Raw genomic sequence first — 21,344 nt, 5'->3', positions numbered from 1 at the left:
CCAACTGCCAGTTCATTTTGGTTATTCTCTATGATGATTTTCTCTTTATTTATCATTTGTGTCTCTGTTCTGATTTTTTGTTTAGTGGTTACTGTAAGGTATGTATAAAAGATCTTGTAGATGAGATAGTCCATTTTCTGATAGCCTCTTATCTCCATTAGCCTATCAGATTCCATCCCTTTCCTCTCTCCCTTTTGAGTTATAATTATCACAACTTATTCCATTTTGTGTTGTGAGTTTATGATTAAAATGAAGTGATTATAGTTATTTCTGATGTTTTCCTTCCCTTTATGTTTAATGTTATAATTAAGTGTTTGCTAATCTGTTCTGATAGAGAGCTGAAATTTTCTGATTTTGTCTGTCTATTTATCTCTTTGCTCAAGGCTTTGTAAACTCTTTCTTTTTTTTCACGTTTGAGGGCTTTCTTGATCATTTCTTGTAGGGGGGTTCTTGTGGTGGTGAACTCCTTCAGCTGTTGTTTATCTGGGAAAGTTTTTATTTCTCCATCGTATCCGTAGGATAGTTTTGCTGGATAGAGTATTCTTGGCTGAAAGTTTTTGTCTTTTAGAATTTTGAATGTATCATTCCTTTCTCTCCTAACCTGTACAGTTTCTGCTGAGAAATCCACCAAATGCTTCATAGGTGTTCCTTTGTAGGTTATTTTCTTCTGTCTTGCTGCCCTTAATATATTTTCCTTGTCATTGACTTTTGCCAGTTTTACTAATGTATGCCTTGGAGAAGGTCTTTTTACATTGATGTAATTAGGAGTTCTGCTAGTTTCATTTACCTGTAATTCCAGCTCCTTCCCCAGGTTTGGGAAGTTCTCAGCTATTATTTCCTTGAAAAAGCTCTCTGCTCCTTTCTCCCTCTTTTCTCCCTCTGGAATACCTATAATCCCTATGTTGCATTTCCTAAACGAGTTGGATAATTCTCGGAGAATTTCTTCATTTCTTTTTAGTCTTAGTTCTCTCTCCTCCTCCTCCATCTGAAGCATTTCTATGTTTCTGTCCTCCACATTACTAATTCTGTCCTCCATAATATCAGCTCAGTTATTTAGGGACTTCAGATTTCCCTCTATCTCATTAGTTCATTGTTGTTCCTCGCCAACGTTTCAGATTTTTTTTTTATAGTTCCAATCTCTTTTGTGAAGAATTCCCTCTGTTCATTACTTTTGTTCCTGATTTCAATGAACTGTATTTCTGAGTTTTCTTGTAACTCGTTGAGTTTCTTTATGATAACTCTTTTGAATTGTCTTTCATTTAGATTGTAAATTTCTGTGACTTTAGGATTGATTTCTGGGTACTTGTCATTTTCCTTCTGGTCTGGACTGTTAATATACTTCTTCATGCTATTTGATGGAGTGGACTTTTGCCATTGCATAGCAGTAGTATCTGGTCACAGATTCCACCTGCCGCTACTGGCTAGGGCAGGAGCTGTGCTTTCTGAGCCCACTGTGAACCTTGGCAGGTGTGCCTGCCCATTGGAAGCTGCGCTGACAGGGCCCATCTGTGCCCTCCTGCTGGCTGCTGCTGCTTCACACATGTAGGCAAGCAGGCATTCTGGTGGGGGTCCCCCACTCTGGCAGACTGGCCAAGCTGGTGTGCCAGGCAGGAGGTGGGGGAGGGGCTCTCTGTCTTGCACATGCAATCCCTCAGGCTCCTACTCTGCACTCACTGTCTGCCTGCCTGGGCTGCTTGGCTTGGTGGGGATCCCTCTGCGATTGCTTAGCCACCTCAGTGTTGAGTGTTCTCATGGACTGGGAGGCAACTCCGAGAGCAAGAACATTCCTGCAGAGGGCTGCCCTTTCCCCCCTCCCCTCTCAGAGTCATGCACCAGCTGCTGTGCAAGATTCCACATCCTAGATCGCTGCCACTTGGGAGGGAGAGGAGATCCGCCTACCTTCTTCCACTGCCTCCCAGAGGTGTCCTGCACCCCTCTTCAGATGTACAGCTGTGTGGATCTCTCAGATGTCTATTGTGTGTGTGAATGTCCTCTGCTGGTTTATGAATGTCCTTTCCATTGTATCTTATGGGGGAGAGACTAAGGGAAGAACTCATTCTGCCATGATGCTGATGGCACTCCGAGTTATTCCCCTTTTATTAAGAGTTCTTTCAGTAGCCTAGGATGGAATTCAGAGCCAGGGTTGGAAAAATGATGTATTCTTCAATCTCATCATATCTGTACTGCAGCCAACCAACTCAAGGCAATGGTGAACTCCCCTATACTAGTCCTTTTGGTGGTACGTGCACAACTGAATAGAAACTTGGGACATGCTGAGGAGGACATCTACTGATCTGTCAGCTGTAGGATCACCATCCAAGATCATCCACACACTCTCAGACAAGGCAATGCTGTTTCCAACTACCATAACATCTGGTCCAGGGGCTTGTTATTGTTTTGCAACTTCTTTTTCTATTTAAGCCTGCTTTTGGCATTTATTTTAACAGAATTTTTTTATGTAAAGTTAGTGTTGATTTGCTCAGCACCCCAACCCCACTGAGGATGCTCTAGCTGTCAGACCTGATTTTCCTTAGGCGTGTGCCAGTATGCACTGAGTGAATGAGCTGTTGGATCCCTGCTGAGGAGCTGTTGCCTATCTATCCAACATTTTATATGTTGGATAGATAGGCAACAGCAAGCTATGTTTAACAAGGGGACCATTTGGCTATAAAGCATTAAAGAAAATTGATAACTCAGAGATGTGATCATTCACGATCATTGACAAGTTACACACTGTACTGCAGATGAAGTCGCTGGTTCTTTCAACAGAAAACAACAATAAAAACTTAAGAATTTGTCATCAACAAACTCCTTTACAGCAAGACTTTGACATCCCAATAGTGACTTCTAATCAATCAATGCTCCATCCTTTCCTACATAGTTCCTCAAAAGAATGGTCTACAATTTCCTTTTTCACTTCCTCATTTCCCATATATTCTATTAAATGGATTTTGTAATACGAAATCATAAACATAAGGAAGATGTGGTACTTCCTCCCAAGCTCTAGTGAACAAGTTGCTATATATACTTCAGGCTTTTTATTAAACAATTAAGCAGTACTGCCACAGTTCAAATATCTTGTACTCACCTTAATCCTATTCTTTCCTCCTCAGTGGTGACCACCACCCAGAACTTGATATTTACCATTCCTATACATGTTTTTAAATTCTATGTATGTTGGAAACCATAAAGAATATGTAATACTATTTTGCTTTAAAGCTGTACATAATGCATCATACTGCGTGTATCCCACAGCTTGCATTTTTCCTTCAAAGTTATTTGTTAAGATTTATCCATATCCATAGCTGTCACTCTAGTTAATTTCTTTTCATAGTTCAATACCAGGGGTGGGCAAACTTTATCAGTAAAGGGACAGATAGTAAATATTTTAGGCTTTACAGTCATACAGACTCTGTCACAACTAGTCAACTCTGCTGTTGGGGTGGGAAAGCAGCCACAGATAATTCAGGAACAGTCAGGGCTTTGTGCCAATAAAACTTTATTTATAAACACTGAGGTTTGAATTTATGTAATTTTCACACGTCACAAAACATTTAAAAAATTTTCTAACTATTTTTAAATGTAAAAACCATTCTTAGCACACAAGCCATACAAAACAGGCAGTGGGCCACTTTGGTCTATAAGCCATAGATTGCCAACCTCTACTCTATAGCATTCTATTACCATGTTTATTAATCTGTTTCCTTATTATTGTACATTAATACTGAAATTTCCTCTGACATCTTGTACATGATCAATATGTTTTGCCAAAAGATTTGTGGGGAATTTATAAACATGTTTATTCTCTATTCTTAGGGTGTGGAATAGTATATATCTTAGACAAAGCATGCTAATTTTGTTCTTCACATCTTTTATATCTTAATGTTAGTTGATCAATAATTTCTAATATCTCTCTATGATCATAAGAATTCTTCTTATAATTTGATCAGTTTTTGATTTATGTATTTCAAAGTTATGCAGTCACAGACATACAAGTTGACGATTGTCTTATCTTCATGACAGATTATTCCTTTTATTATGATGGAGCGTTGAAAATTAGCCCTTTTAACACTTTTTGCCATTAGTTCAATTTTCCCCAACATATTAATATTATTATCCCACTGATATATATTTTAATACCTTTATTTTTCAAGCTTTGTTTGTCATCTAGTTTTAGGTGTGTCACTTATAAACGGCACAACTCTATTTTTTAATCACTCTGTAGGTAAACTTACTCCAGCTTTGGTGTGGTGGTTAAGAGCTTGTACCAGACCACTTGGGTCCTAATCCTGGCTCTTCCACTCATCTCTGTGTGATTCTGTGCAATTTCCTTAATCTCGCCACACCTCGATTTTCTCATCTGTAAAAAAGTTGAGGATAATATTAGTACCTCATCACAGGGTTATTGCAGGGATTAAATAAGATAAAAGTTCTTAGAACAGTGCCCAGCACGTAGTAAGCACTCAGTAATTGTTAGCTATTTAAAATTTTTTGTGTAATTGTTGATATGTTTGGTCTCATTTATACCATCATTTTGTGTTTTCATTTTATTATCTTTTTCTCTTTGCTTACTATCTCTTTTCCTGTCAATATCCCCTTTTTATTTCCTCTGTTTTTGAATTATGTATACTCTGTATTTCTATTATTTAATAATTATACTTAAAAATTTTACTGCTTTATTGAAATATAATTGATGTACAATTTGATGAGTTTTGACGTATGTATGCACACCCAAAGGCATCAAATCAATCAATATAATTAACATTTCCATCACCACTGTTTTAGTGGTGTTATCACAGATTCTTTGTCTATTGACATCCATTAATTACAGGCCACACTAACAGCCAAAGTAGTTTTATCTCCCCTGTGACCTAGACTGCATACTCCAAACTACCTTCTTGTCTCTCTCTCATAGACCAAACCAATATTTCCCCTTCTCTAGATCAACCCAAGACCAGGCAACAGACAAGTAGTGACAGCCCCTATCCCCAAAGCCCACCAAAATTATTTAAACTAGCCAGTCCTAAGCTGTTTCCCCTGCCTGCCTTGCCTTTCCCACGGAAACCCCAATAAAAGCTCTGGCCTAGGCTTTCCACTCCTCCTTTCTGCCTCCTGACCAAACTTGGTGCTTCCTCATGTGGCCCTGTGTGTCCTGGCATACCTCTTCTCTCAGTAAATGTAAATAACAAATTCTTCTTTCAATGACATTGACCTCCCCGTGTCATCACTCCATCACCTCCATAAATTAAAATCCCATGAGCACATATTAATATGACCCCCAAAAGTTTTCTCATGCTCCTTGGTAATCTCTTTCTTCCTATTCCTCCTCCCCCACTTTCTAGGCAAGCACTGGTCTGTTTTCTGTCAGTATAGGTTAATTTAAATTTTTTAGAATTTTATATAAATAGAGTCATACGTTATGGACTCCTTTGCTTGAATGCTTTGATTCAGAAAATCATTTTGAATTCCTTCTTTGTTATTGTATATATCAATAGTTTATTCCTTTTATCTTGCTGAATAGTATTCTATTATATGGCTATATAACAATTTGTTGATCCACTCACCTCTTGATGGACATTTGTGTTGTTTCCAGTTTGCAGCTATTGTAAATAAAACTGCTATGGACATCCATGTACAAATTTTCATGTGGACATGTGCTTTCATTTCTCTTGAATAAATAACTACAAGATAAATAACTGTGTTATATGGTGGCTGTGTAGTTAACTTTTAAAGAAACTGACAATTTTCCAACTGAGTTGTTCCATTTTATATTCCCACCACTGGTGTATGAGAGTTCCGGTTAGTCTGCAATACTCACCAACATTTGGTATAGTCAGTCTTTTTTAATTTTAGCTATTTTAGTAGTGATATCTTATTATAACCATGTATTGCATTAGTTGTATCTTTTAAAATAAAACGTAGTTATTTCTACAGCTAATAATTAAAGGAATTTTAAAATATCATATTTGTACTTATCGTTCTTTTTTGCTCACATGTCCTTCCTCAGAATTCATTTTTCTCCTTGCTGAAATATATCCTTTATTAATCCTTTTAATAAGGTTCTGTGGGTGCTAAATTTCCTTAGTCTTTATCTTTATTTTTCTCTGTCTTGAGTGATAGTTTAGCCGGTGCTAAGCACTTGGAAGATATTGTCTTCTGGTCTCTATTGTTACTAATCAGAAGTCTCCTGTAAGTCTATTATCAGATTTTTGTAGGTTATGTATGTCTTCTTTCTGGTGGATTTTAAGAATATCTCTTTATTTTTCACACTTTGAAGTTTTTCTATGATGTGTCTATATGTGGATTTATCTTTATTTACACTTCTCAGAACATCTAACACTCTTCTGATGTGAGAAATGTCTTTGATTCTGCAAAATTCTGTTATTTCTCTTCCAATATTGCTTCTCTGCTTATCCCTTCATTTTTTTCTTCTGGAACTCCTATTAAACAGATCATGGAGTTGCTAAATCTTTCCTCTATTTCCTTTAATTGGTTTTTAAAGTATATTATTTTATTTCTTTGTCTTTTTGTACTGTGCTTTGGGTGAATTCCTCAGCATTATGTTTCAATTTGCTAATTATGTATTTAACCATGTCTAGTTGAGAGTTTATTTGAGAAGAGACATTTATATCTATTCACCTTTTTATAAGTCCAACCAGGCCTAGTCCAGTGCCTTTTATATAGCAGTTTTACAATAAATATTTGCTGATTAAATGAATATAGAAAACACCTTACATAGCTGATCATTTTATTTCTTGCTTATAGATATATGTTTATTAATACCCAAATGTCACATTTTCATACAACAAAAAATACCATATAAACAAATTTGCAACTTATAAAGCAACACATTATATTAGATTCTGTCAATACAAACAGATTTTCACGTAAATTTCAATGTCTTTGTCGTGGTTTGGCTTTGGGGTACCCAAGCCTTGTTTTTCTCTTTTGGGAAAGCTTGTGGGATCTTCTGGAAGAACTCTTAGGGTATAAACACTCCGGACAGCCCTAAATTTTGGATCCGTCTAGTACTTGATAATTTCTATCATTCTTTAGTCATAATTTTATGGTAACAAAATCCTGGTCTAGTATAGGCGAGAATTTTCTCTATGTTGCTTCCAGTGCTCTATTTGCTGGTGCTGGGCATTTTGTGTCACACAAAGCAGCACATGAAAAGATGGCAGGAATTGGCTTTGTAAGCAGGCCATCCTCTTTTTAGTGGGAAGACACACTGAAGAAGTTTTACCCTTCATTCATACCAAATGAATCTCTCCTTCAATTTTTTCCAGCAGTAATTTGAAGTGCATTTATTAGCTCAGGATTCACAAAGTACACAAGGAAAGATGCTAGACTCCTTTAAACATATAAGGATGTTGGGTAGCTTGACACAACCAGTTAAACCAGTAAGATCTCATAAAATGGTTATAGCTGGTGGAGTCTAATGTTCAGAAGGGCTACAGGCTGATTTGTGTAAGAGCTTCCTAACGATGAGCCCAACTCCCAACAGTATTGTATCTTCTCTGCAGAGGAGTGGAAGGTTTATCAATTCTTTAATCGCTGCTCTGACTATTGTTGGGGAACAACTGTTCTCCTCTTTCACGTTCAGATGTCCCTGTCAGGTTGGGAAAAATTTCTATTATGGTTCTACATTTCTGGTCATTCCTGCCTTGATCCTTTTGGTTGCTGGCTATGCTCTGAGAAGCCAGATGTGGACAATCTCCAGTGAATACTGCTGCAGCTGTGCCCCTCCACACCGGCGAATCAGTCCCCTGGAGCACAAGCTGGCTTGCCTTAGGTTCTTCAGCATCACTGGGAGAGCGCTCGTTGCTCCATTAACATGGCTGGCGGTGACCCTGCTGACAGGCACCTACTACGAATGTGCAGCAAGTGAATTCGCATCTGTGGACCATTACCCAGTGTTTGACAATGTCAGTGCCCGCAAACAGAAAGAGATCCTCGCTGGGTTTCCGTGTTGCAAATCAGCTCCACCTGACATGATCTTGGTAAGAGATGAGGTAGCTCTTCTGCACAGATACCACTCACAAGTAAGTTCTTGATTTTTTTTCTTTTTTCTGCTATGCTCTCCCATATTAACTACAGTCACTAGAAATATTTCACATTCCTGCTGCTTCTCGTATTGTCTAATTATGAAACACAAACTAGATGCCATGCATCAAAGTGATTGCTGCAGAACGGCTATGTAAATATAGTTAGGATGTGGGGCTTTGGAGTCAGCAGACCTGGATGTGAATCTTGCTTTACTATTTATTAACTACAAAACCTTAAACCAGTTATATAACTTAACCATGCTTCACTTTTCTCTGCTGTAAAATGGGGATATTGATAGGATCTACCACGTAGGGTTGCAGTGAGTAATATATGAGCTAATACATCTAAAGTGCTCAGTACTGTGTCCAGAATCTATATTGAAAACAATGAATTTTAGATATTGTTATTAAAATTATTATCACTATATTACTAAATTTCATCTTTATGCATATATATATTCTTAAATATGCATTCTTGTACATTAAAATCTCATCTAAAATTAGAGGAAGCTTAATTATGATTAAAAATAAACTCCTGGGGCCGGCCCAATGGCGTAGTGGTTAAGTTTGCGTGCTCTGCTTCAGGGCCCAGGGTTCGCAGGTTTGGCTCCCCGGTGTGGACCTACACACTGCTTATCAAGCCAGGCTGTGGCAGGCGTCCCACATATAAAGTAGAGGAAGATAGGCACGGATGTTAGCCCAGGGCCAATCTTCCTCAGCAAAAAAGAGAAGGATTGGTGACAGGTGTTAGCTCAGGGCTAATCTTCCACACCAAAAAAAAATAAATAAATAAAAATAAACTCCAATAATGGTTCTAAATTTAGCATCCTTACACAGCTTTGGGTGAGGGGTGGCGTGAGGTGGAGTGAAGGCCTGAACCTATTGCACTTAGAGGTTAAGTTTAAAAAGTGTAAAAGCACATTTTTCTCAGTAGAGAAAGAGTCATTGGCTTTCATCAGTTTCTCCAAGGGATTTGAGGAAAAAACACATTTTTGTTGTTGTTGTTGTTGAGGAAGATTGCCCTTGAGCTAACATCTGTGCCAATCTTCCTCCACTTTGTATGTGGGATGCCGCCAAAGCATGGCTTAATGAGCAGTGTGTAGGTCAGTGCCTGGTATCCGAATCAGCGAACCACAGGCTGCTGTAGTGGAGCACGTGAACTTTAACCACTGTGCCACTGGGCCAGCCCTGGAAAAAATACATTTTTAAACCACAGCAATACAATAAAATCACATTATTTTTTAAACTACTTATTGCAAAGGCTTCACATTTTTTGACCTATAACTTTTCAGTTATTACAATTTACAAGTGCTAATGCTATTTAGTCAAAAAAATTGCTATCAACACTCAGAATATTGAAGTGTGGCATATGGCCCAGTTTAAGCAATATTAGGAATCTCATTAAGACAGGCTTTGTTTCAACCTTTTTATACTAGCCCTAAAGTTCAGGCAGAGGAGCTACGTGAAGACAGGTGAAAAGTCAGATAATCAACGGTGCAATTAACTTTAAAAAATGTTCTTGCTTAAGAAAAACTAAGATCTTCTTAAAGTCAAAATAAAATGTCTTAATGCATACACAGACTTCTGTGAAAAGACAGTTTTACTGTTCCGAATACCATCAGCCAGTGGATATTTTGGTTTAGTGACAACAAAACTAATATTTATTGAAATGTTTATCATATACTGTGTAAATATTTTCTATCTTAACTCTAATCATCGTAATCTTAAGAGACAGGTATAGTCAACCCCATTTTACAGATGAGAAAATGAAAGCGCAAAGGTTTATTACGTAACTTTCATAAGTTCATAGACCTAATAAATGGCTGATCGAGATATTCGAAGATCATGCTGTTTCCATTTTACCAGGTTGCCTTTTGCGACTATTTCAAACTTCAATCTCATTTGAGGAATATTGTCTTTAAGTAGGATTATTGTGAGTTGACCACAAGACCATATTAAGTTCAAATCCCTTCTCTGCCCATACATCATTCTAAAATATCTTCCTGACTAGTTTCACCCCATTTTAATCTACCTTCTACACCCATGCCAAAATCATCTTTCTAAATGCAAATTGTATGGTGAACGATATGCCCCCTCATCATATAAAATCCTTCAATGATTTTCTACCAGCCTAAGCACGAATCCAAATTCTTGACATGACATGCAAGGTACTTCAGCATCTGACCCCTGACCACTTTTCCACATGATTCCTATGACCCTGTGAATCCAAACTTCTTGAGGTTCTCCCAACTCTTCACACTCTCAATTTTCTGTCTTCTTGCCTTATTAGAACTCTCCTCAATTTCTTGCATCTGGTGAACACCTCTTTAATAATTTAAATCAGAGCATCACCTCCCCTGGGAAGTGTTTCCAGATATTCCTCTCCCTTAAGTGAGTTCATTTCTCTTCCATTGTGCTTCCTCGGGCCCTGTGTTCACTCATATAAAAAACGATCACATTTTACCACATTTCTTGGCTTGCTATTTTGTCTCCCTCTTTAGGCTTAAAGACTGTGGAAAGAATGAATTTATTCTTTCTTAAATTATTCACATCTGAGTTCCCATAACCAAGTACCACGTACAGCATACGGTGGGAGGCCAACCTGGGGCTCAGTAAATGACAGCTGATGAATTAATGGGCATCTGAGATGGCCTTTCCTCCTCCATGCTGGCCTCTATTAAGTTAAATCACGATGAGTATCACTTTGTAGGTTTTAACCTCCATAGAGTGCAGCTATCCCCCTGTGCACACACTGGTAATTCCAGTCCTGTCGGTGAATCACAAGCCGTGGAAGAAACCTTCACCTCCCAGAGTGTGGCTGCTGACTGCTGGCTTCCCTAATTGTGTGGAACTTGTCTTTCTCACTTTACATAATAACCACTAAATATTGAAAAAAGAGTAATTAAAAGGAAAAAAGAGATACTAAGAGTAGAAAACAGCCATTTACATCAGGCTTTAAAAGTGGACACTGAACATTTGCAAATAAAATCTAGTTCATTTTCCTTTCGAAGTACATTTCAAAAAAGAATCATAAAACTGTTCAGCAAGTGACTATTTGAAGGAGGAGGGAATTGAAAAGGAAAGTAATAAAGTGCTACACATGTAGGGACATAAGAGTCTTTTCACTGACTTTCTTCTTCAGTCACAAAAAATAAAAGGCAAGAGCAACTCAGGAAGAAATATCAATGAATACTTGTTGGCACCTTAGGAAGCCACTGAAGACACCTTAGGAAGCTACCATTATTATCTATCATGTCATCATTTTCATCACCATCATTATCCATTATTTATTAAGCACACAAAGACTGCTTGAGCCCGTACCTGATGGTTGAAAAGTAAAGTTGAACTAAAAGCAAAGAATGTAGTTTATGTACCTTATGCAAGGGTAATTGGTGGGTTATAGCCTCTGCCACTTCAAGGACAGTACTTAGAATCCATTCCAATTACCTGGTCAATATCCTTTGTAATCCAAAAACCAAGCTGAAATGGTTGGGCCTCTACCCCCCATCACACCTATCTCCATATCAAATGATCAGCGCCTTGTTAATACGTTAAAGACTAGAAAAATAAATTTCTTACCCACAGTTTAGTTCTCAGTTTTGTAGGAATCCTTATTACTATGGCTGTTTCTTGAACATTTGATGTATTGATGTTTTCTGTTTTTCTTTTAAATAATTATGGGAAGATGCTGGGCTGGATTTTGATCACCTTGGCAACCATCGCTGTTCTGATCTCCTGCTGTTTGGCGAGGTGCTGCTCTCCCCTCACCTCTCTGCAGCATTACTACTGGACCAACCATCTCCATAATGAGAAGGAGCTCTTTGAACAAGCTGCAGAGCAGCACTCCCGCTTCCTCACCATGCAGCGTCTAAAGAAACTATTTGGCCTCGTTCCTGGAAATGAAGATATCAAACACATACGTATTCCTTCGTGTCAGGACTGGAGAGAGATTTCAGCACCCAGCCTTCTCTGCATGGGTGATGACTTGCAAGGTCACTATAGCTTCCTTGGAGACAGGGTGGATGAGGATAAGGAGGAAAGCAGATCAAGAGGTATTGAATTAAAACCTTGATTATAGCGCCTTTCACAATTCAGGTTGCTGAACAGGTGCTTTATTTTTGTGATGATGAAGTTTCAGCGTAATCTCTTCATCTTTCTCTCTCTCTTCTGTTATTTGTTTACATAAGTGCATCCAAAATGCTATTTCTAAAATCAATTTATCTGATAATTGTGCCAATCTCTTTTTGAAATTTCACTGATGGTCTGGTGATGCCTATTTTGGTCTAATTAAAACAATAGGGAGGGGCTGGCCCCGTGGCTTAGCAGTTAAGTGCACGCGCTCTGCTGCTGGCAGCCCCAGTTTGGATCCCGGGCACGCACCGACGCACCGCTTCTCCGGCGATGCTGAGGCCGCGTCCCACATACAGCAACTAGAAGGATGTGCAGCTATGACATACAACTATCTACTGGGGCTTTGGGGGAAAAAAATAAATAAATAAAATTATAAAAAAAAAATAGGGAGTTTGAAGTCATATCAAAATTTGAATCTTGGTTTTGATACTAAGTAGCTATGTGAAAATTAATATTTTTGTGTCATTTTGTTATCTGCACATAGTAGCTGCCTCATAGAGCTGTTGTGAGGGTTAAATGTGATAATATAAGCAAAGTGCTCGGCATAGTGCCTTTCATAAAGTAAGTGCTAATAAATGTTACTTTCTCCCTTCTTCTTTGCATTCCATGTCTTCTATTTTCCTTGTCTCTAATTTCTGGTTTTTCTTTATTTCTACCTCTGCATAACATCCAGGAACTTTTCACTGCTGTCTCATTTTTCTTCAAGCTTAAATATCCGACCTTTTGGGAATTAGGATACAAAGCCCTTTCTAAACTGGTAATATGTAAAAGAGAAGCCCACGCAAGACAGTCTTGAGTCATCCTGCCATCACCAGGGGAAGATGATGCATTACCATATCATCATTACTGCAATAAATGTTATTTGCAGCACCTCCATACTAGGAGCATTTTTTTATACCCACGACATATAGTTTATTCTAGAAATCTTCCCCTCTATGCTCCACTACAGAGACATCATTTATGCCTTTTCATTATCAAATTGCACGTTTGCCCTCAAAATCCATTTGGGAAAGCAAGACTGCACCCTATACTTGTATATCCATTATCTAGAACTCCAAAAGCAGATGCCTACCTGACTTTTGTCTGCACAACTTTGCAATTGTAATATTTAACAATTTTTTAATTTATCTTAATTCTGATATATGTGTCTTGTGCTTGATTTTTGCCACATTCATTTAAGCAACTGGTTCATTGGCCAAAATAAGCAAAATGAGGGCTTTTATTTATTTTTTAAAGCAAAACAATGGCTGCTTACTGGGCAATGGACCAACTGCCAAGATTTAAGCTGACTTGCAAGATTCACTTTCAAGGAGACCAGAGAACTTGACTATTTAAAATGCAATCAATTATTTGGTATTCTACTTTTACACATCATGCAAGAAACAGTCTATTTTGTGTGAAATTATGGGTCCCTCAAACTTAATAGAAACAAATATAAAATGAATTTTAAGGAAACTATTTTTTTTAACCAATAAGAGATGCATAGTGTAGTATTTTGCTAGGACAGGAGACATGTCCCTCCCTCACCATTACTTATTGAGCAAGTCAGTTAATCTCTCTGGGACTCAACTGTTTCATCTATAAAATAGGGATAATGATACCTTTCCTGCTGGAAGGCAAGGAACTGAACCAAATGAATTCTTGAGATCCCTTCTGAATCTCATAAGATTTTTATGTTTATGTTTATAGGTATACAGGTCAATATGTATACAATTTCCTGGAATGGTAGTAGGCCCAGGTTGTTTCTGTTGGAAGGAAAATATCACTGAGTTTGATTCTGAGCTTTCTCTAAAGACCTTTGCTGGCATTCCACTTTTAAAAGAATGTTAATGTACGGATCTTTTTCAAATGGCCAAGGAAAGCTATTCCACTTTGTCACCTAACTCTATGTACAGTATTGGTATGACATCACAGGAAGGAACTTTAAAAAAATAGAAGTAAATGTGGAAAGTAACTAGGGTCTTAGTTTGGCTCTGATATAAATGAGCTATGTAAATATGGAAGGTCACATCCACTTTGTTCTCTACCGTCTCTTCCAGCTCAAAAATTCTTTTGCTGAGATTTTTTGAAATTCCTCTGCATTTTACTAGTTTTCAGGGAATATACCACAGTAAACACTCTTCAATAAGATTTTCAGTTAACAGCAAAATCAAAGAGTGTATGAAGATAAAACATTACATAATCAGAAACAAGATAACAGTTGTATATATACTAACACCAAGAAACTTTCTTTCCACTAGATTCTGGAAGCCCTTTCTACATCAAACTCTTTCAGAGTATCACATACACAGTTTATATTTTGAACCACTTTATCTTGGTCTTTCACTACAGCTTTCCAGCAAAGGATTATAAGTATTCTCTGGTCCTCCACATGACTTCAAAGGGTTTTATTGCATCTATGTGAACATTTAAAGGGTAGTACACATCCTTGAGATTTCACTGTATATTATGCATTTCAAATTAAATAAATTAAATTCCCCCCCGTTTTTTTTTCGTCCAGAATATTCTTTTGTTCCATAGCCAGACAAAACTTTTCCATTAAGAACACGTATTTCCTCCCCTTTATGTTTAATGGACTTATATAATTTTAAAACATATAATTAAAGTCAATTATGTGCTAATACTACCTTATATTTTGCTACCAAATGCTTTGGGCTGCTACATCAAATGCTGTGGCTTGGCATATATACAGACTTTCTCATTTCTTAACTTCAACTTTGTCAGCTCCCCCATTGCTCTGTCACAATCTAAGTTGCCTCCTTTCCAGGAGACAAAATCAATCCTCATATTTAGAGCTGTTTTACTCAGTGTTCTTTATGTTTTCCAAAACCGAGTTGCAGAATTATACTTATGCTCATCATCTTCTTTGTCTCCTTTCTCTGTTTTCAATCTCCAATTCCATTTTTAAAAAATTCTATTTTTTCGATTGCAATAAGAAACAACAACGTGATTTTACAAAGCGTTTTCTTGCATTCTGTTTGTAGCTTAAAGGGAAATCACATTAACCTTAGAACTCTGAAATATGACAGCCAAACAAAGGCCTTCCAAACGCAAGACTAGGTAGCTATTTGCTGCCTCCAATATAAAGTGTAGAGATACAATTTTAGCTTCTAAATAAGTCTACCAAAATTTAGCGCTGGTCACTGAAGAACAGATATTGGCAGGCTATCCTCAGCTATCCTCAGAGTAGACATCTGCACAGCTAGGTCCTTGAGCTGCTGGGCGCAAATCTGTAAGCGTGACCTCTGGACCAAATAGCAACAGATGGTATCTCCAGAGAGGCAAATGACATTATTCGTGACCCAAAGTATTTTTCTGTACTAACCATCAGGTAAGATTTAACTTCTCTAATCTCAGACACAACTTCAGAAAGAAAGGGATTCCAAGTATTGTTTCCTCTGCTGCCCCTCAGTGGTCCAGACAGGTGTCTACATCCATCTGTGGTGGTAGTGATAGTATTAGAAGTAAAAATAATACGTAGTGCTCACTATATGCCAGCAACTTTAAACAAATTATCCCATTTACTCTTTATAACAAACTGGTAAACAGTCACATGTGATAAAATGACTTGCTGGAATGACATTAACTAACATAGAGAATGCAAAGGAATGTTGTGTAAAGTGCTATACAAATGAAATGCTTTCTCATTGATCTAATTATTTTAGTAGACAAACTGGTGAATGACGGGTCATAATTGGAATCCAGGTCTATCTGACCTCAATAAGATAGTTCCTCCATTTCACTGATGAGGTAGCTGAGATACAGAGAAGTCAAGCAATTTGCCAAAAGTCCCATACCTAAAGTGATAGAGCCAGAATCCAGCCCGGAAGTCTGCTTTCTGACCCTGCACTCATAGCCTGTGCTGGAATACAGCAACAGGAGGCAGCTTATCAACCTTCCAGGGCCTTGTGGGTGTTAGGAGGATTCTCCTCCTACTCCTGTCAATGAATAACTAAAACATGCTGAGCTCCAGCGATAAGGTGCCACATCACGTCTGAGCCCCCTCTTTCCACGTCCACTGTACCTGCATATATAAGGGACCACCTGCAGGGCACTGTGCTTCTTAGCAAAGTGACTCGTCTGCTCTTGCTGGGGCATAACTTTGGACCTGGGCTACCAAACAGCCAGTGGCACTGATTCTATGAGCCACAGTCTAGCTGCAAGCTTGCCCAGGAGTCTCAGGTGTTCTCTTTCTTACACAGGGAATGGGTGAGACACCATTATAATCTGTCAATTTGTTTTCAATAGACCATAGTTACAAAGGGTCAAAATGGGGTCAGGAAAACATGGTCTTTCATCATTCGTATGGTGCTGTACAAGTCAATCTCTCTGGGACTTTAATGTTCCCTTAGAGGAAATAGGAGAGGGTGACAAAATTGTGGGAATGAGCGATTAAACTATTTTAAGTCACAAACCCCTTTGAAAAGCCATTCTGGGGAAAGCTATTTTGAGGAAATATCCAGAAAACTGTGCATACACACAGACACAGGCTCACATACCTCAGAGTGTGCATACTGTGGTAGGCTAAATGATGGCCTCCACAAGGATGCTCGTTTCTAATCCCTGGAATTTGTGAATGTTATTTTATACTTTTTACCGCAAAAGAAACTTTGCAAACGTGATCAAGTTAAGGATCTTGAGATGGGGAGATTATCTTGGATTATCCGGTGGGCTGGATGTAATCACAAAGGTCCTTATAAGAGGGTCACAGGAGGAATCAGAGTCAGAGAGAAGGCAAAGCAGGAACAGAAGAGGAGTGTCAAGGAGTGTCAGAGTGATGCCTGAGAAGTTAGCCATTGCTGGCTTTGAAGATGGAGGGGTCCATGAGCCAAGGAATGCAGGCAACCTCTAGAAGCTGGAAAGGGCAAGGAAATGGATTCTCCTCAAGAGCCTACATAAGGAACACAGCCCTGATGATGCTTCGACTTTAGTCCAGTGAGATCTGTGTCTGATTTGCGTCAGAAAAGTAAGAAATAGATACTATTCTTATAGTTATAGAACTATAAGATAGTAAATTTGCATTGTTTTAAGCCACTAAGTTTGTGCTAATTTGTTACAGTCGCAATAAGAAACTAATACACAAACCAACACCTTTCAGGAGTTTATGAACCCACAAGCCTGTCACGCATTATGTCCCCTGGATTAAGACCTCTTCAAGGTAATTTCTAGCACAAGCATGCTATGATTCTGCATGCACTGATGCTCTGCCCTAGACAAAACTGTTGCTCCTGGAAAATAAGCAAATATATCTATAATATTTTATAAATATAGCAAATACAATGTGTTCTAATATTTTATAAAGTTCTAAAGTGCAGAAAGAACAGCTGTATATACATTTTATATATATTTATAAATGTTTCAGCCTAAACTACAAATAAAAATTTTTTAAATATATTTTTCTTCAGTAGCTTTCAGTTAGTGACATCAACAGAAGTATATATTATAAACTATTTCATAATGTGGACATATTTCGGCATTTGAAATGTGGAAAAACAAATGCCAAAGGAAAAAAACTAATCTGGATCTATGTGGTGCTTTATTACTTATATAAATTTTATAAATCAAGAGTAATCAGCTTATTATTTAGTTTATGACTGCCATTCTTTCACTTTGAGATAACTGGAATTTCAGAAGGCTGCCTATAGAAGAAGCATCTTTACTCCAATAATGATTTAATAGATCCTCTGAGGTCCTGTGAGAAAGGTCTATATTTTGAGGGGTAGATAAAGCCAAAAGCAAAACTCCTCCAGGTTATTACGGGCAGAGCTAGAATAATATAATGTAGTACGCAGTTCAGTACTGCCCGCCATCAGGGCGCCAAGTGCTTTGAGCTCATTCTCAGAAATTTCCTGGGACCCGCCTGCATGGGGCGCCCCGAGTCGGACCCAATAGCGTGGACCGGTTTCTTTCCTTCCGCGCACTCTCGACCCTCTTCCCTGAGTGGGGCGAGACCCGGGTATTCTGAGCAGAAGTGCCAACTCCCGCCTCCAGCACCCGAGCCGGCGGGTGGGCAGGTCCTGTACTCAGTGCGCGCACCGCTGGCTCCCAGGGTGGGCACCGCGCAGGCTGCGCGCCTCTCACAGGCAGCGCGCTGGGACGGCGCGACAAGTCCTCCGAGGCTTACAGCCGGCCCTTCACATCGCCGTCCTCTCCGGCCTCTGATAGCCTGGCGCCCCCCTACTCTCCCCGCTTGGTCAAGCGCGTTCCTTGCACAAGAAGCGGACCGCACGTCTGGCTCCGCCCACAGGCGTGTCGCTTGTTCTCCCACCTGGTGGCGATGTATGGAAGGTGGTGCGCAGCCAGCACCGAAAGAGATCCCATTCTAGGGATGCAGCGACTACAGCCTGAAAAAAAATCCAGAAAATACATTGTTGGAAGATGCGTAGTAAATTTAACACGACTAGAAAACAAATGATCATTCACATTTTCCTGCAAACTTTGGGTAAGACTTGCATTTGTGGACATCATCAAAAAAGCACATTTTTGAGAAAAATCATTGGAAGCCAGTATTCATGAGCAGCATGATGGATGATAGAGCTTAATGACTAATGATGTGACCAGCAGTAGATAAATGGTATTAGGATTCTGCAAGCAAGAGCTACATTGTTTCAACAGAAATTACAAGAGCCATGGCATTGCAGTAGTAACAGCACTGCTACTTTCTTGTTTTGTTTGTATCACTGTGGGAGATATGAAATTAGACAGGAACAGTGCATTTGACAATAAAGAACATAAATAGATGATTCTTCAACCGGAACAGGAAGACAAGGTGCATGGACACTATGGAGAATCTTCATGCGCACTGATTAAACAATAAACAAATGCATAAGTGCCTTTGTTATTCTAAATCTTCATCAGCAGATCACTGTGTCTTATGTGGGCCCATACATTTTAAAAATACATCTCTTATTTTTTTTTATTATTTTTTATTTTTGTGTAACATCTATGCCAATCTTCCTCTATTTTGCATGTAGGATGCCTCCACAGCATGGCTGATGAGTGGGGTAAGTCCACGCCTGGGATCTGTACCTGTGAATCCGGCCACCAAAGCCGGAGTGTGGAACTTGAACCACTCAGCCACAGGACTGGCCCCCTAAAATACATCTTTTAATAAAATTGCTTATATAGACAGGGACCCCACAAAACATGTTTGCCCATACCCTTAGGGGCATCCCTGACTCAACCTTTCACCGTATTTTCTCCTAGGAAGCCAAAAAAGTGATTTAACTTAAATTTTAATATTCCATTTTAACTCTCAAGTTCATTTTCCTTCTATACATTTTAAGTAATTCGTATTGCATTTCACTAACCCTACTTTCTTCCATACCTCTTTTGCTCCTTCATTTTCTTTCCTGCTTCCTCACTTAGTCCCTTTCAGATCCAAAGCAAAGGGGGGTGGGGGGGTGGGGGAGAAGAAGGAGGAGGAGGAAGAGAGAGGAAAAGTCAAAGAGAAGATCAAAATGATCAAAATGGTCATTGCTAAGGGTGGGAGAAAAGGAACATGTACTGATGCTATTTCTTGTCTGCCCATCTTAAACTTCGTCTTTACGTGCAAGGTGATATTGGCAGTGCAGCCCACTGAAAACTCGGGTTGTCCCTACTTTGCTGTTGCCCAGAATTGAAGCCCCATCTTGTTATATGGTTCAAGAACATTAGCATCAAGGTTGTTAGGAGAGTAACAACTCCACCCACAGATAACACTTTTTTGGCCATGACACCTTAAGTCAGAGATGTTAACTGCTAACTCTGAAGTCTAGTCCCATAAGCACGATCTTGAGGAATCATAGACTTTCACATCTGGAAAGTATCTTGAAGATCATTTTGCCCAACGTCCTCATTTTTTAGATGGGGAAGCTGAGACCCAGAGAGGCGTGTCTTGTCCAAAGACATATGGTAAATCAATTGTAAAGAAAGGCTCTAAACTAGTCTTATAACCCCCTGGTCCAGTGCTTTTAGAACCATATCATGTTACTACTCCTTTGGATTCATTCACTCGTTCAGAGAATGTATAATTTCTGAGTGCCTACTCTGTATCAGGCACTGCCCTATGTGCTAAAATACAACAGTAAATAAAATCTCTGCCCTTGTGGAACTTAACATTCTAGTAGGAGGATAGAGAAAATAAACATAATAAATAAATCTGGTGTAGTTTTAAACTGCCATGGGAAAAATACAACAGGGTAATGGGGATAGGTAGAATGGAGAAGGGAGTGGTTGTAATTTTAAGTAGGGTGCTTGGGGTAGCCTCACTGAAAAAAATCACATTTGAGGAAAGACTTGAAGGCGGTGAGGGAATAAGCCGCTTGGGCAGGGGAGGAAGAGTATTCCAGACAGCAAGTGTAGACCTTGAGGAGGAGAACCTGCCTTGCATGTTTGAGACACAGCAAGGAAGCTAGTGTGGCTGGAGCAGACAGGAGGTAAGGTCAGAGAGATGACAAGAGCTGTAGGGAAGGATCCGGGAGCCAGATTCTACAGGGCCTGTATTATAAAGACAGGGACCTTTAATTTGAGGGGACAGTTATGAACAAAGGAGTGACATGACCTGATTTACACTGTAGCAGGATCACTCTGGCTGCTGTGTTGAGTCAGAGTAGACTAGGAGATAAGAGTGGAAGCAGGGAGGTCAGTCAAAACTAGAAGTGATGCCGAGATTCACTACCCTTCAGGGGACTCTTCAGAGTATACAGAATTAGAATACTATATGTCTATCAGTATCTGTGACTGGTGATGAGCCTTTGAGATACCTGATGAAATGAACCATTAGCCCCATGAACTGTTTCAGAACTAAGATTAACCTTTAAATAGGAAATTCTCCATTCTGCACCTCTGAGAGTAGTGAGATTGCCTAGAAAACGCATAGGCACAGGAAAGTAAAAATAAACATCAAAACAATTTTTAAAGACTGACAATATTAGGAAACAGCAACTGTGAGCTTGCATTACCTGCAGGAGAAACTTAGATGAGTACAAAAATGTAAGACGACTCTCTTAGGGACATTTTCCTTTAGCAATAAAGATGAACAGAGAACAGCAACAGAAAGCATAAGAGCTTCAGAGGATCTATCAACTTCCTTGCCAAACTCATTGTTTTCCTTACCTGTCATTTTGCTCAAAGAACTTCGTCTGCCCAGTTGTTCTAGCCAAAAATCATCCTTGACTCCTCTTT

General features: G+C 39.0%; 1 protein-coding gene across 1 annotated transcript; it reads left to right on the top strand.

The window, feature by feature from the left end:
* The first annotated feature begins 7,487 nt into the window (after positions 1-7,487).
* CALHM4 (calcium homeostasis modulator family member 4) lies at positions 7,488-12,120 on the top strand. The gene is made up of 2 exons (XM_058566844.1): positions 7,488-8,045; positions 11,734-12,120. Exons 1-2 carry the CDS (start codon positions 7,488-7,490, stop codon positions 12,118-12,120), a joined length of 945 nt encoding a protein of 314 aa, XP_058422827.1.
* The last annotated feature ends 9,224 nt before the right edge of the window (positions 12,121-21,344 follow it).

Source organism: Diceros bicornis, chromosome 23, assembly GCF_020826845.1.
Source record: "Diceros bicornis minor isolate mBicDic1 chromosome 23, mDicBic1.mat.cur, whole genome shotgun sequence".
NCBI classification, from domain to species: Eukaryota; Metazoa; Chordata; class Mammalia; order Perissodactyla; family Rhinocerotidae; genus Diceros; species Diceros bicornis.
Note: the sequence above shows the minus strand (reverse complement) of the source record. Positions and strands in the feature narration are given on the sequence as shown.

What these genes read in the sequence shown, in the direction of transcription:
- CALHM4 (XM_058566844.1), top strand. Translation starts at nt 7,488, where the DNA reads ATGAGCCCAACTCCCAACAGTATTGTATCTTCTCTGCAGAGGAGTGGA. An exon ending in TGCACAGATACCACTCACAA is followed by an intron (nt 8,046 to 11,733) that starts GTAAGTTCTTGA and finishes AATTATGGGAAG; the next exon opens with ATGCTGGGCTGGATTTTGAT.